This window comes from Bufo bufo, chromosome 6 (genome assembly GCF_905171765.1).
Source record: "Bufo bufo chromosome 6, aBufBuf1.1, whole genome shotgun sequence".
NCBI lineage: Eukaryota > Metazoa > Chordata > Amphibia > Anura > Bufonidae > Bufo > Bufo bufo.
Window position 1 is genome coordinate 234,569,683 of NC_053394.1, and position 16,424 is coordinate 234,586,106.

General features: G+C 42.8%; 1 protein-coding gene across 1 annotated transcript in view; it reads right to left on the minus strand.

The window, feature by feature from the left end:
* The window catches only part of LOC121004751 (elastase-1-like), a 64,574-nt gene extending 49,004 nt beyond the window's left edge, over positions 1-15,570 (minus strand). Inside the window, exon 1 of the mRNA XM_040437089.1 lies at positions 15,396-15,570. Coding sequence (XP_040293023.1) covers positions 15,396-15,492 — 97 coding nt within the window. The 5' untranslated portion in view covers positions 15,493-15,570. The remainder of the gene's footprint in view (positions 1-15,395) is intronic.
* Positions 15,571-16,424: the final 854 nt, after the last annotated feature.

Genomic DNA, 16,424 nt, shown 5'->3' on the forward strand with positions numbered 1-16,424 from the left:
GCCCCATGCTATTGCTGTCTACACACAGAGAAAGCTATCAGTCACTGAAAACACCTCCCCTGTGTGCAACTGAAGTCAAAAATAGCACAGATATAAATACATAAATTACAGTAAATTACAATTACAGATATATCAATCTGATCAGCACCTTCTGCTCTATGGCCCCTTTCCCACGGGCCAGTTTTCCGCGTGGGTGCAATGCGTGAGGTGAACGCATTGCACCTGCTCTGAATCCGGACCCATTCACTTGAATGGAGCTGTGCACATGAGCGGTGATTTTCACGCATCACTTGTGCGTTGCGTGAAAATCGCAGCAAGCTCTATATTGTGCGTTTTTCACGCAATGCAGGCCCCATAGAAGTGAATGGGGCTGAATGAAAATCGCAAGCATCCGCAAGCAAGTGCGGATGCGGTGCGATTTTCACGCATGGTTGCTAGGTGACGATCGAGATGGGGACCCGATCTTTATTATTTTCCCTTATAACATGGTTATCTCTTATAACATGGTTATAAGGGAAAATAATAGCATTCTTAATATAGAATGCTAAGTAAATTAGGGATGGAGGGGTTAAAAAATAGAAATATTAAACTCACCTCATCCACTGGTTCACGCAGCCCGGCTTGTCTTCTTTCTTCTTCTTTGAGGACCTGGGAGAAAAGGACCTTTGGTGACGTCACTGCGCTCATCACATGGTTTAGCACATGGTCCATCACCATGGTGATGGACCATGTGATGAGCGCAGTGACGTCACCAAAGGTCCTTTTCTCCCAGGTCCTCAAAGAAGAAGAAAGAAGACAATCCAGGCTACGCAAACAAGTGGATGAGGTGAGTTTAATTTTATTTATATATTTTTTAACCCCTCCATCCCTAATTTACTTAGCATTCTGCATTAAGAATGCTATTATTTTTCCTTATAACTATGTTATAAGGGAAAATAATAAAATTTACACAACACCGATCCCAAACCCGAACTTCTGTGAAGAAGTCCGGGTTCGGGTTTGAGTACCAAACATGCAAAATGCATTAAAACGCTTTGCACTCGCGCTGAAAAATCACGCATCCTATCCGGCCCTCACACGCGACGCCCGTGTGAAAGAGGCTTATAACGTTCTGCCTGCATTTTTTGGTGACAGGTTCTATTAAAGGCTACTTTCACACCAGCGTTTTTGCTGGATCCATCATGGATCAGAAAAAAACGCTTCCGTTACTGATAATACAACCATCTGCATCAATTATGAACGGATCTGGTTGTATTATCTTTAACATAGCCAAGACGTATCCGTCATGAACACCATTGAAAGTCAATGGCGGATGGATCCGTTTTCTATTGTGTCAGAGAAAATGGATCCGTCCCCATTGACTTACATTGTGTGATCCATCTTGCGCCGCACAACATTGTGGACAGAAAAACGCTGCTTGCAGCGTTATTCTGTCCACGATGGGGACGCAACCAAATGGAACGGAATGCATTTTGGTGCACTCGTTTCATTCAGTTCAGTTTTGTCCCCATTAACAATGAATAGGGACAAAACAGAAGCGTTTTCCCCCGCTATTGAGATCCGGATCTCAATAGCGGAAAGGGAAAGTGCAAGTGTGAATGTAGCCTTAGGCTTTGATATACAGTAAATACATATATAATGACATTTCAATCAGGCTTTTTATTAGCCAGGCCTGAGTATGAATGACAGAGATGGTGCAGTTATATTGGATGCCTCAGCATGAGCAATAACTAATGAGTGTAAAAACATTTTGGTGCAGATTTACCAATGTGCCTGCACATAGAAGCTTTTTAAATAGTGGCTCAAAGCTGCCTAGCCCTGTACCAGGTCAGGTCTAGACAGCCTGTATACGTTTGCACCATTTATAGGAGGAGTAAGTCTGCCTCTTTGTGTGCTGTATGTGATTTAGGATATTCTGAAGTTAAATAAAAAAAATGAGTAATTAAAATAAATGATTGAAATGTTAGGATACATCCATAAATACATTAGCAGCGAAATGTACTGTTCTTGAGTTAACAGTGACATTCTAGTTAGTACATTGATGGACATGGATGCTAGATTCCAGAGGTTTTCCAGCATATTTCTGTCTGGCTCGGTTGAGTAAAGCGTGTCATTATTTGCAAACAGCAATTTCACTTCTTATCTGACACAACAGTATGATAATGCTCCTCCTGAGTGACAGGAGGAACATATACTCAGTTGAGTCACATTATGAACAATTCCTATTTCAACTTCGGCAGCGCGTAGCTCATGAAGAAAGTCACTTGTAATGAGCTGGCTTGGTGGGTATATAAGGGGTGTGTGATAGGATGTCAGCACGCACATCCCTTATGACTGTCATGGGTAAAAGGGTCATTTATCAGAGTTGCAAACAGGGATGATTATTGGCTTTCGGTGCAAGGGCAGAAGTATTTCAGAAACTGTTTGTGAACTGTTCACATTCTGCTGTGGTGACAGTGCATTGTGAGTGGACAAATGGCACCATTGTGAATAAGTGACATGGAAACTGCAAAATACCATGTGCAACTGATGCGAGAGGTGAATGTCGGCTGCAAAGGTGCTCAAGGGCTCACTGCCAAAATTAACCACGGGCTACCAGACGTGTCTAAAACAACTGTTCAGTGGACTCTACTGCGTATGGGGCTCCGAAGCAGACGGGTGGTCACTACACATCTGCTAGAAATGTCTGATATTAGTTGGAAGAGCATGAACTGGCCCCCTAATATCCCAGATTTAAACCCAATTGAGCATCTGTGGAACCACCTTGATTGTTGTGTTTACTCTATGCACTACAGTCACCTGTGAGAATCTGTAATTTGAAGGTAGAAAAAGAATCCAGCATGTTGTAAAAATCAATCCTTTATTGTAATAAATCGCATTAAAAAACACACATCCCCACTGTCACCTGACATGTTTAGTTTTAATTAGAGATGATGTAACAGGGTTCCGAAGGTGCACTCGGTCCCCCATTGCTCGCAGAACTGTTGCTTAGCTTTGGGAATGAGGATCTGTGTTTGACCTCATTCCCAGGGCGGCTTTACTGCTGGGTGGCTCCCTACTCCTAAGTCTGCCTTGAGCGCCGAGCTGATCACTCGGTGCTCAACGGGTTGGTCTGTCGGTCATGTGACGCTGGCCACGTCACATGACCCTCACTCCCCACTATAAATACAGGCAGCCTGCTAGCCACAGGTTGCCTGTTAATTTCTAGGTTCCTGGCTATTTGTTGGACTACTGAATACTCACCTGATTCCGTTCCCTGACGATCCTTTTGCCTGATCCTCCTGTACTGCGCATCTGTCCTGGTATTGTGACCTCGGCTCCCACCTGACTACTCTCTTAGGACTCCTCTTGTACTTCTCTACTCTCCTGGTATTTGACCCCGGCTTCTCCTGACCATTCTTTGCTTAACCCTTTGTACTGCGTAGCTCTCTTGGTTCTGACCCGGTCCGTTCATGTTCCGTATTTTGTCTTGTCTGTCTTCCCTGCACGTATCCTAAGTTAGGGACTGTCGTCCAGTTGTCCCCTGTCATCAGGACTCATGAGGCAAGTAGGCAGGGCCAGGGGTGAGGGTGGAGCGCAGTGGTCACTATCCTTCCCCCTGTGTGTGTGTGGACGTGACCGTTACAGATGAGCAAAGTTTTGAAAAATTTGATTAGGTAAATTTGCCGAATTTCGACAAGAAATTCATTTTGTTCTAAATTAATTAGTTTAAAAAAATCAAGATAAATCAGGTATACCCAGGCCACTCTGCCTAATATTCATCCCACTTGGTGGTCCAATCTCAGTGTGAATACTGCCTAATACTGCCTAATCTGCCTAATCATATTCATCCCACTTGGTGGTCCAATCTCAGTGTGAATACTGCCTAATACTGCCTAATCTGCCTAATCATATTCATCCCACTTGGTGGCCAAATATCAGTGTGAAGGCTTGGAAGTTAAACTGCAAGGAGAGTGCAGGGAGACTGCAGGAAGATTGCAGGGGAAGTGTATCGCCGTGTGCATTACGTTCTAGTGCACCCATATTCATACGTTATCCATTCTGTAGGTACTGTGCTGTCAGTATTACAGGTGTAATTTATCGCCATCTACATCATTGTGCAGTGCACCAAGATTCATAGCTAATCCCTTCTGTTAAACAAAAAGAAAAGCATACAGCACCCTTCAGTAAAGCAAAAAACCTGTGTGCGCCCCTACGGGAGCTGTGTCTGAATGGCTCCTTAGTGGAACATAATAAAAAAATGTCAGCGCCAATAAAGTAGTGGAGTAAAAATTTTTCTTTTAATGCATGTTGTGGCTGTCCAAACACATGCTTTTTAATCCCTTCCGTTAGCTGTAAATTTACAGTGCTACAGTATTACAGGTCAGTGTTACCGTCAGGTCTAATTTATTGCTGTGCATTTAACTGAACAGTGCCTCAAGAATCAAATAGTGGCCCCATGACAGAGTGAGGAGTGTGGCAGCAGCAGCACTGACAGTAAAAGAGACAATAGGGGCCCCATGACACAGTGGGGATGTGGACCAACAGCAGTGGCAGGAACAGGGACAATATTTGCATCTCTTCTGTGTTCTGGACCCACTTCTGGTTTTGGCTTACAAATACAAAATGCTGACCATATTTGCTCAATTTGCATCCGTTTCTGCCACTCATGTCTTAAATATTTTTTTTTTAACAAGGAATAAAAGTCCTGCATGCAAGACTCCCACTGCCTTCCTCTGCTTGTGCAGGTGGTCTAACATATGGAGCGTGGAATTCAGGTGGAATAGGTGGAAATGTCGCATATCAGGAGTTGGGGGAAGAGCATTTTGCCTTTGCAGCTCAAGGAGGGCATGTTTTGCATGGTAAGAGTGGCTGAAGTGCATGCACAGTTTTCTGGCCATTTTTAACAGCTCTTGCAGTTCAGTGGAAGACTTGAGGAACCAGATGACAATGAGATTGAAGACATGTGCCATGCAGGGTGCATGGGTCAGCCCTCCCTGACGTAGCGCAATCAAAATGTTATATCCAGTTATTAGTAACCGTAGTTCCTATCTCCAGTTGGCAAGGGCACAGCCAGTGTTCGATTTCTTTATTGATAACACCAAGCAGTTCCTCCCCGGTGTGGCTCCGTTAGCCTAGGCTGATGAGGTGCAGAACCACGCAGAAAAGTCTAGCTTTGCATACGTGATATACTGAAGGACCACTGTGAACTGTGCCTACAGTGGAGGGTGAGGACAAGGTGGAGGATGAGGTAGAGGAGGACATTGGTGCAGAAATCCCACGATTACAAAGCAGAGGCAGCATTGCAATAATCGGGCCAAGTCGCTGGTGTGCCTGACCCAGCCACAGCCCACTTGACACAGCCCACTTGACATTTACCAAGTGGGCTGTGAGCAATAGATATCGTCCGTGACCATAGTTACAACTCCATGCATCAGCGCTCGCGTGAACTCTACCAGACACTAAGAGGCCTAAGGACTGGCCCACCTTCTGCTCAACGTATGTGTAGAGCTTTTTTGGTAAAGTAATATCGGCTTGGGACTCCACCTTGGGTGGGCACAAGCTATCAGTTCTCTAAAATGTGCAGAGTCAACTACATGGAAAGGGAAGGACTGTAGTACAAGCAACTTGGCCAGGTGCACGTTCTGCGCTCCAAATCTGTGCTGGCCTGTAAATGCTGACTGTCCCCACAAAACTCATCCTCGCTGAAAAGCGGAGAAAGGCCGGCGGCTATTGTTACTTGGCTAGCAGAAGGAGCAGCAAAGGCAAGAGGCATGTTCAGGTAAGGTGAGGGCACAGAGGCAATTCCTGGGCCATGACAACTAGGCATGGTGTCAGAGGAACCCACCGATTCCTGGCTGTGTGTATCTGTTGCCACTTGAGATGATGTTAAAGATCGAGTCAACCATACAGCTGGATTGTTAGTCATAACATGACCCCTGGATGACAGTGGCAGCTCACCTATTGCTGCAGCTGCTGCCATCCCCTTCTTCTGCTGCTACTTGTGCTGGCTACAGCAACATTTTTGCCACTGCCCATTTCTTTGGAGGGCCCAGGCACCTGTCTGTTGGCCATAGTGTACAGTAACTGTTTCATTAATGTAACAGATTAACTTTGAATGTTGCTGCAGCTGAACAAGATGCATGCGGCTATATATATTAGACCATCATTTAATACTGAGGCACAGTAATTCTATTTGTAAAATAACGGATTAACTATGAATGTGGCAGCAGTTGAACAAGATGCACATGGCGATATATTATACCGCCCTTTAATACCGAGGCACAGTAAGTCTATATGTAAAATGAAGGCTTAACTATGAATGTTGCAGCTGTTGAACAAGATGCACGTGGTGATTACACTCAATCTGCAGTCTTCCTGCTGTTTCCCTACACTGTACCTACAGTCTCACAAAACTCTCCCTATGATCTCCCTACACTTTCCCTGCAACCTCCGTATCCAACATTATTTTTTAAACATTTTTCAGCAACACTGTCCCTAGTACATTAACCTGTTGCCACGTCTCTCCCTATGCTCAGCTCACAGTGAAATGGCGGAGACCGCGCGGGATAAGGGTTTTATAGGGCTGTGACATCACAGGGCGATAGCTAACAGTGGTTTGGCTAGCTGCACAGCTTAAAGGGGTTGTCCGGGTTCAGAGCTGAACCCCGACATACCTCCATTTTCACCCAGGCAGCCCCCCTGAATTGAGCATCAGGGCAGTTCATGCTCCGATGCTCTCCTTTGTCCTGCCCTAAATCGGGCAGGGCAAAGGCTTTTTCAGGAGTTCCGGTGATGAACCGGGCTCTCCATGGGGCTGCCAGGAAGCCCGGTGACATCACCGGCACTGATGGGCGGGCTTTAGCGCTGCCATATCCAGTAAAACGGCTACTGGCTCCGATGCTTACATCAGGGGGGCTGCCTGGGTGAAAATATGGGTATGTCCGGGTTCAGCTCTGAACCCGGATAACCCCTTTAATGGGTGATCTCGCATTCCCGATTGTTTGTTACTGCAAAGCTCAAGGAAATTCGGATTTGTGGCAAATCAAATTTTTCCTAAACTTGGGATTAAATTCCACTTCGAATTCCACTTCAGATGCTTTGATTTTCTCAACACTAGTCTTAATCATAGAATAAATATACATACACATACCCTGCTTATATATATACACATATATATATATATATATATATATATATATATATATACAGACCAAAAGTTTGGACACACCTTCTCATTCAAAGAGTTTTCTTTATTTTCATGACTATGAAAATTGTAGATTCATACTGAAGGCATCAAAACTATGAATTAACACATGTTGAATTATATACATAACAAACAAGTGTGAAACAACAGAAATATGTCATATTCTAGGTTCTTCAAAGTAGCCACCTTTTGCTTTGATTACTGCTTTGCACACTCTTGGCATTCTCTTGATGAGCTTCAAGAGGTAGTCCCCTGAAATGGTTTTCACTTCACAGGTGTGCCCTGTCAGGTTTAATAAATGGGATTTCTTGCCTTATAAATGGGGTTGGGACCATCAGTGACGTTGAGGAGAAGTCAGGTGGATACACAGCTGATAGTCCTACTGAATAGACGGTTAGAATTTGTATTATGGCAAGAAAAAAGCAGCTAAGTAAAGAAAAACGAGTGGCCATCATTACTTTAAGAAATGAAGGTCAGTCAGTCAGCCGAAAAATTGGGAAAACTTTGAAAGTAAGGGCTATTTGACCATGAAGGAGAGTGATGGGGTGCATGCGCCAGATGACCTGGCCTCCACAGTCACCGGACCTGAACCCAATCGAGATGGTTTGGGGTGAGCTGGACCGCAGAGTGAAGGCAAAAGGGCCAACAAGTGCTAAGCATCTCTGGGAACTCCTTCAAGACTGTTGGAAGACCATTTCAGGGGACTACCTCTTGATACTCATCAAAAGAATGCCAAGAGTGTGCAAAGCAATAATCAAAGCAAAAGGTGGCTATTTTGAAGAACCTAGAATATGACATATTTTCAGTTGTTTCACACTTGTTTGTTATGTATATAATTCCACATGTGTTAATTCATAGTTTTGATGCCTTCATAGTCATGAAAATAAAGAAAACTCTTTGAATGAGAAGGTGTGTCCAAACTTTTGGTCTGTACTGTGTATATATATATATATATACACTGCTCAAAAAAATAAAGGGAACACTTAAACAACACAATGTAACTCCAAGTCAATCACACTTCTGTGAAATCAAACTGTCCACTTAAGAAGCAACACTGAGTGACAATCAATTTCACATGCTGTTGTGCAAATGGGATAGACAACAGGTGGAAATTATAGGCAATTAGCAAGACACCCCCAATAAAGGAGTGGTTCTGCAGGTGGTGACTACAGACCACTTCTCAGTTCCTATGCTTCCTGGCTGATGTTTTGGTCACTTTTGAATGCTGGCGGTGCTTTCACTCTAGTGGTAGCATGAGACGGAGTCTACAACCCACACAAGTGGCTCAGGTAGTGCAGTTTATCCAGGATGGCACATCAATGCGAGCTGTGGCAAGAAGGTTTGCTGTGTCTGTCAGCGTAGTGTAAAGAGCATGGAGGCGCTACCAGGAGACAGGCCAGTACATCAGGAGACGTGGAGGAGGCCGTAGGAGGGCAACAACCCAGCAGCAGGACAGCTACCTCTGCCTTTGTGCAAGGAGGAACAGGAGGAGCACTGCCAGAGCCCTGCAAAATGACCTCCAGCAGGCCACAAATGTGCATGTGTCTGCTCAAACGGTCAGAAACAGACTCCATAAGGGTGATATGAGGGCCCGACGTCCACAGGTGGGGGTTGTGCTTACAGCCCAACACCGTGCAGGACGTTTGGCATTTGCCAGAGAACACCAAGATTGGCAAATTCGCCACTGGCGCCCTGTGCTCTTCACAGATGAAAGCAGGTTCACACTGACCACATGTGACAGACATGACAAGACATGAGTCTGGAGACGCCGTGGAGAACGTTTTTCTGCCTGCAACATCCTCCAGCATGACCGGTTTGGCATTGGGTCAGTAATGGTGTGGGGTGGCATTTCTTTTGAGGGCCGCACAGCCCTCCATGTGCTCGCCAGAGGTAGCCTGACTGCCATTAGGTACTGAGATGAGATCCTCAGACCCCTTGTGAGACCATATGCTGGTGCGGTTGGCCCTGGGTTCCTCCTAATGCAAGACAATGCTAGACCTCATGTGGCTGGAGTGTGTCAGCAGTTCCTGCAAGACGAAGGCATTGATGCTATGGACTGGCCCGCCCATTCCCCAGACCTGAATCCAATTGAGCACATCTGGGACATCATCTCTCGCTCTATCCACCAACGTCACATTGCACCACAGACTGTCCAGGAGTTGGCAGATGCTTTAGTCCAGGTCTGGGAGGAGATCCCTCAGGAGACCGTCCGCCAACTCATCAGGAGCATGCACAGGCGTTGTAGGGAGGTCATACAGGCACGTGGAGGCCACACACACTACTGAGCCTCATTTTGACTTGTTTTAAGGACATTACATCAAAGTTGGATCAGCCTGTAGTGTGTTTTTCCACTTTAATTTTGAGTGTGACTCCAAATCCAGACCTCCATGGGTTGAAAAATTTGATTTCCATTTTTTAATTTTTGTGTGATTTTGTTGTCAGGACATTCAACTATGTAAAGAACAAAGTATTTCAGAAGAATATTTAATTAATTCAGATCTAGGATGTGTTATTTTTGTGTTTCCTTTATTTTTTTGAGCAGTGTATATACTGTATATACACTCACCTAAAGAATTATTAGGAACACCATACTAATACGGTGTTGGACCCCCTTTTGCCTTCAGAACTGCCTTAATTCTACATGGCATTGATTCAACAAGGTGCTGATAGCATTCTTTAGAAATATTGGCCCATATTGATAGGATAGCATCTTGCAGTTGGTGGAGATTTGAGGGATGCACATCCAGGGCACAAAGCTCCCGTTCCACCACATCCCAAAGATGCTCTATTGGGTTGAGATCTGATGACTGTGGGGGCCATTTTAGTACAGTGAACTCATTGTCATGTTCAAGAAACCAATTTGAAATGATTCGAGCTTTGTGACATGGTGCATTATCCTGCTGGAAGTAGCCATCAGAGGATGGATACATGTTCTCATTCTGTTTACGCCAAATTCGGACTCTACCATTTGAATGTCTCAACAGAAATCGAGACTCATCAGACCAGGCAACATTTTTCCAGTCTTCAACAGTCCAATTTTGGTGAGCTTGTGCAAATTGTAGCCTCTTTTTCCTATTTGTAGTGGAGATGAGTGGTACCCGGTGGGGTCTTCTGCTGTTGTAGCCCATCCGCCTCAAGGTTGTGCATGTTGTGGCTTCACAAATGCTTTGCTGCATACCTCGGTTGTAACGAGTGGTTATTTCAGTCAACGTTGCTCTTCTATCAGCTTGAATCAGTTGGCCCATTCTCCTCTGACCTCTAGCATCCACAAGGCATTTTGCCCACAGGACTGCCGCATACTGGATGTTTTTCCCTTTTCACATTATTCTTTGTAAACCCTAGAAATGGTTGTGCGTGAAAATCCCAGTAACTGAGCAGATTGTGAAATACTCAGACCGGCCCGTCTGGCACCAACAACCATGCCACGCACAAAATTGCTTAAATCACCTTTCTTTCCCATTCTGACATTCAGTTTGGAGTTCAGGAGATTGTCTTGACCAGGACCACACCCCTAAATGCATTGAAGCAACTGTCATGTGATTGGTTGACCTGATAATTGCATTAATGAGAAATAGAACAGGTGTTCCTAATAATTCTTTAGGTGAGTGTATATACAGTCATGGCCGTAAATGTTGGCACCCCTGAAATTTTTCAAGAAAATGAAGTATATTTCACAGAAAAGTATTGCAGTAACACATGTTTTGCTATGCACATGTTTATTCTCTTTGTGTGTATTGGAACAAAACCAAAAAAGGAAGGAAAAAAGCAAATTGGACATAATGTCGCACCAAACTCCAAAAATGGGCTGGACAAAATTATTGGCATCCTTAACTTAATATTTGGTTGCACACCCTTTCGGAAAAATAACTGAAATCAGTCGCTTCCTATAACCATCAATAAGCTTCTGACACCTCTCACCGGAATTTTGGACCACTCTTTCTTAGCAAACTGCTCTCTCTTATTGAAAGGGGGCCTTTCACCAACAGCAATTTTAAGATCTCTCCACAGGTGTTCAATTGGATTTAGATCTGGACTCATTGCTGGCCACTTCAGAACTCTCCAGCGCTTTGTTGCCATCCATTTCTGGGTGCTTTTTGACATATGTTTGGGGTCATTGTTCTGCTGGAAGACCCAAGATCTCGGACGCAAACCCAGCTTTCTGACACTGGGCTCTACAGTGCGACCCAAAATCCGTTGGTAATCCTCAGATTTCATGATGCCTTGCACACATTCAAGGCACCCAGTGCCAGAAGCAGCAAAACAACCCCAAAACATCAATGAACCTCCACCATATTTCACTGTAGGTACTGTGTTCTTTTCTTACCGTTTTCAGTAAACAGTAGAATGATGTGCTTTACCAAAAAGCTCTATCTTGGTCTCATCTGTCCACAAGACATTTTCCCAGAAGGATTTTGGCTTACTCAAGTTCATTTTTGCAAAATGTAGTCTTGCTTTTTATGTCTCTGTGTCAGCAGTGGGGTCCTCCTGGGTCTCCTGCCATAGCGTTTCATTTCATTTAAATGTCGACGAATAGTTCGCGCTGACACTGATACTCCCTAAGCCTGCAGGACAGCTTGAATATCTTTGGAACTTGTTTGGGGCTTATTATTCACCATGCAGACTATCCTACGTTGACACCTTTCATAAATTTTTCTCTTCCGTCCACGCCCAGGGAGATTAGCTACAGTGCCATGGGTTGCAAACTTCTTGATAATGTTGCTCAAAGGACAAAGGCAAATCTAGATCTCTGGAGATGGACTTGTAACCTTGAGATTGTTGATATTTTTCCACAATTTTGGTTCTCAAGTCCTCAGACAGTTCTCTTCTCCTCTTTCTGTTGTCCATGCTTAGTGTGGCGCACACAGACATACAATGCAAAGACTAAGGGTACTTTCACACTAGCGTTTTTCTTTTCAGGCACTGAGTTCCGTCAAAAGGGCTCAATGCCGGAAAAGAACTGATCAGGTATATCCCCATGCATTCTGAATGAAGAGTAATCCGTTCAGGATGCATAAGGATGTCTTCCGTTCAGTCATTTTGACTGATCAGGCAAAAGAGAAAACCGCAGCATGCTACGGTTTTATCTCTGGCAAAAAAAAATGAAGACTTGCCTGAATGCCGGATGCAGCATTTTTTCCCATAGGAATGTATTAGTGCCGGATCCGGTATTCAAAATACCGGAAGCGCAGACCGAAAAAAAGGTGAAAAAAATAAATGCCGGATCCGTTTTGCCGGATGACACCAGCATTTTTTTGACTGATCAGGCATTTTTAAGACTGATCAGGATCCTTGCCGGATCACTCTGCGCAAGTGTGAAAGTAGCCTAAGTGAACTTCTCTCCTTTTTATCTGCTTTCATGTGTGATTTCTATACTGCCCACACCTGTTACTTGCCCCAGATGAGTTTAAAGGAGCATCACATGCTTGAAACATTTTTGGAGTTTGGTGTGACAATATGTCCAATTTGCTTTTTTTCCTCCCTTTTTTGGTTTTGTTCCAATACACACAAAGGGAATAAACATGTATATAGCAAAACATGCGTTACTTCATGTGTATAGCAAAACATACTTCAAAAAGCACCCAGAAATGGATGGCAACAAAGCGCTGGAGAGTTCTGAAGTGGCCAGCAATGAGTCCAGATCTAAATCCCATTGAACACCTGTGGAGAGATCTTAAAATTGCTGTTGGTGAAAGGCGCCCTTCCAATAAGAGAGACCTGGAGCCGTTTGCTAAGGAAGAGTGGTCCAAAATTCCGGTGAGAGGTGTCAGAAGCTTATTGATGGTTATAGGAAGCGACTGATTTCAGTTATTTTTTCCAAAGGGTGTGCAACCAAATATTAAGTTAAGGGAGCCAATAATTTTGTCCAGCCCATCTTTGGAGTTTGGTGCGACATTATATTCAATTTGCTTCCCTCCCTTTTTTGGTTTTTTGGTTTTGTTCCAATACACACAAAGAGAATAAACATGTGCATAGCAAAACATGTGTTACTGCAATACTTTTCTGTGAGAAATACTTCATTTTCTTGAACAATTTCAGGGGTGCCAACATTTACGGCCATGACTGTGTATGTATATATATATATATATATACACATACAATACAGACCAAAAGTTTGGACACACCTTCTCATTCAAAGAGTTTTCTTTATTTTCATGACTATGAAGGCATCAAAACTATGAATTAACACATGTGGAATTATATACATAACAAACAAGTGTGAAACAACTGAAAATATGTCATATTCTAGGTTCTTCAAAGTAGCCACCTTTTGCTTTGATTACTGCTTTGCACACTCTTGGCATTCTCTTGATGAGCTTCAAGAGGTAGTTCCCTGAAATGGTCTTCCAACAGTCTTGAAGGAGTTCCCAGAGATGCTTAGCACTTGTTGGCCCTTTTGCCTTCACTCTGCGGTCCAGCTCATCCCAAACCATCTCGATAGGGGTTCAGGTCCGGTGACTGTGGAGGCCAGGTCATCTGGCGCAGCACCCCATGACTCTCCTTCATGGTCAAATAGCCCTTACTTTTAAAGTTTTCCCAATTTTTCGGCTGACTGACTGACCTTCATTTCTTAAAGTAATGATGGCCACTCATTTTTCTTTACTTAGCTGCTTTTTTCTTGCCATAATACAAATTCTAACAGTCTATTCAGTAGGACTATCAGCTGTGTATCCACCTGACTTCTCCTCAACGCCACTGATGGTCCCAACCCCATTTATAAGGCAAGAAATCCCACTTATTAAACCTGACAGGGCACACCTGTGAAGTGAAAACCATTTCAGGGGACTACCTCTTGAAGCTCATCAAGAGAATGCCAAGAGTGTGCAAAGCAGTAATCAAAGCAAAAGGTGGCTACTTTGAAGAACCTAGAATATGACATATTTTCAGTTGATTCACACTTGTTTGTTATGTATATAACACATGTGTTAATTCATAGTTTTGATGCCTTCAGTGTGAATCTACAATTTTCATAGTCATGAAAATAAAGAAAACTCTTTGAATGAGAAGGTGTGTCCCAACCTTTGGTCTGTACTGTATATATATATATATATATATATATATATAATCTAGGCAACTCCATACACGGCATCGCAATATAAACATATTAAAAATGACCAGAGGCAGGAAAATAGTAAAAGCTTTGTTAGTATAAACTAATAAAATGTCATCATGTCTCTGCGGTAATTCAGACCTGCAGAAAAATAAGTATTTACGGTTAACATCCAAAATGCCTCCCGCTCCAATAGGTGCTGCTTTAGATCCCCTCCTAGGTTTCCCGCATGACATTCACAAAAATGTCTGGATGCTAATAGTGGTGATATCATTAATGTGCTCCAGCACATGTACTTTAAGTCTCCTTAAAGAGCTACCTATATATATTTGATCACATAATGTACAGTTAATCATATATATTACTACATCTGTATTACAGTTTATATAATTTTTTATTGGATAGGTAACAGTATGGGCAGAATAAGAGAAATTCTTGGTGGGTTCAGCAAAAAGACACATTCTCCATTTTTAAAAACCAGTGCAGTGTAACCAGGTCTTATTGGCACACACTGTTCTGGGTACACTAGGTGCAGCTGCTTGCCCAATAGTGGGTTCACACTTTGGTGGGCTGGCTCACCCAATATATAAGCAAGGTGTGTGTATGTTTATTTATTCTATGATTAAGACCACTTGTCGGTCAAAACATGTCAGATGACAGAGGGGATGTGCGTTTTTTAATGCAATTTGTAACAGTAAAGGATTAATTTTTATTTGTAACACGCAAATGTGGAATGTGTAGGTTTGCCAGTACTTTTGTCCGTATAGTGTACTTTTATTAGTTTATCGATATTATTAACAAAGGGGCAAACATTTCTCTACCAATGTATCATCTGTTCTATAGCCACGTACAATGTGAAAGTGGGCTTGGATAACAATAATACTCCCACAACACATTTTACTGTTTCCAGTTTACATTGGTTACAGGAACATTATAAGCATATGTACATATTAGCAATATCTTAACAATCCTCCAACACTCAGCAGATGGCTCAGCTAGGGAGGATGGTTTTCCTCATCAGTGAACCCTCTTGGACCCTGAAACGAAGACCTTCTGCTATCATTATTATATATGTAACAATGAAAAAAAATATGAATTTGGTAAATTGCAAACTGTTACATGGAATATAACAAGGTATGAAAGAAATCACTTATCACTTACCGAGGTGCAGAAACTTGGGATGGTTAATATGTTGAGGTGATGTTGCCTGTGCTAATGACAGCACAAAAAGCAGGAGAAAGAGATCCTTTAAAATCATTTCCAGGTTCCTGAACTGCTGTACTGAGGGTAGTGTTGGTATTTATACAGCAGGGGCAGTGTCATTGGAAGCTTTACACAGGGGACACAACACTAACTTTTGCTGTTACGAGGGTCCTGATGCACGTACAACAATGTACCCTGATCAAAACACATGGGCCTGGATGGTTCTGCGTGTGCCTAGCATTCTACTTAGAAACTGACCGCTAGGACTAATATCAGCAGTTTTATACTGGCAGGCAGAAAACAAGCTCAGTTTGGACTATGAGGAGTGTGAGTGCAGAAAAATAACTCAACTGGCTGTTAATTATTTTAATATGTACAGTAGATCTATGTTCTAAATGTAATATATTGTATTGTCTTGTACAATTCAGTTTAGGGTATTTGCATGTAGGAGGAGGCAACCCTCAAAGGCAAAGGGACAATGAGAACTAAATATTACTACATTATATATGATATGGACAATTTCAGACATCTGTAATACAGTTGCATATTACAGTCTATATTATAGCTATAGATATAGCCGTAAATCTGCCGAATTATTGAGACATCTTGTTATCTTAGATCAGTCTTACATAATGTTGGAGCATTATGTTCAGTGTTTGAAACAGTCTGCTGAGCATGTGCCCCAGATGTATGCAGCTCTATGTCCATACTGTGCATATGTCTATTACCGACTTCCATTTGCATACAGTAGAACTGTAACTTGGAATCAAATTAACTTAAAATACAGTTAAGGTAAAGCTATTGTAACATAAAACACCAAGCATACACAAAACATCCGCATCTATATTTTGATAGTTTATACATCTGGAGAATATTCCTGATTATTCATCGTGGTTTCATACACTTGGGTGAACTTAAGAAGCTCTATTTTATGGCTTCATAAAAGTCCCAAATTTTTTCTGATCTTACACAGCTCTCGCCACTTTA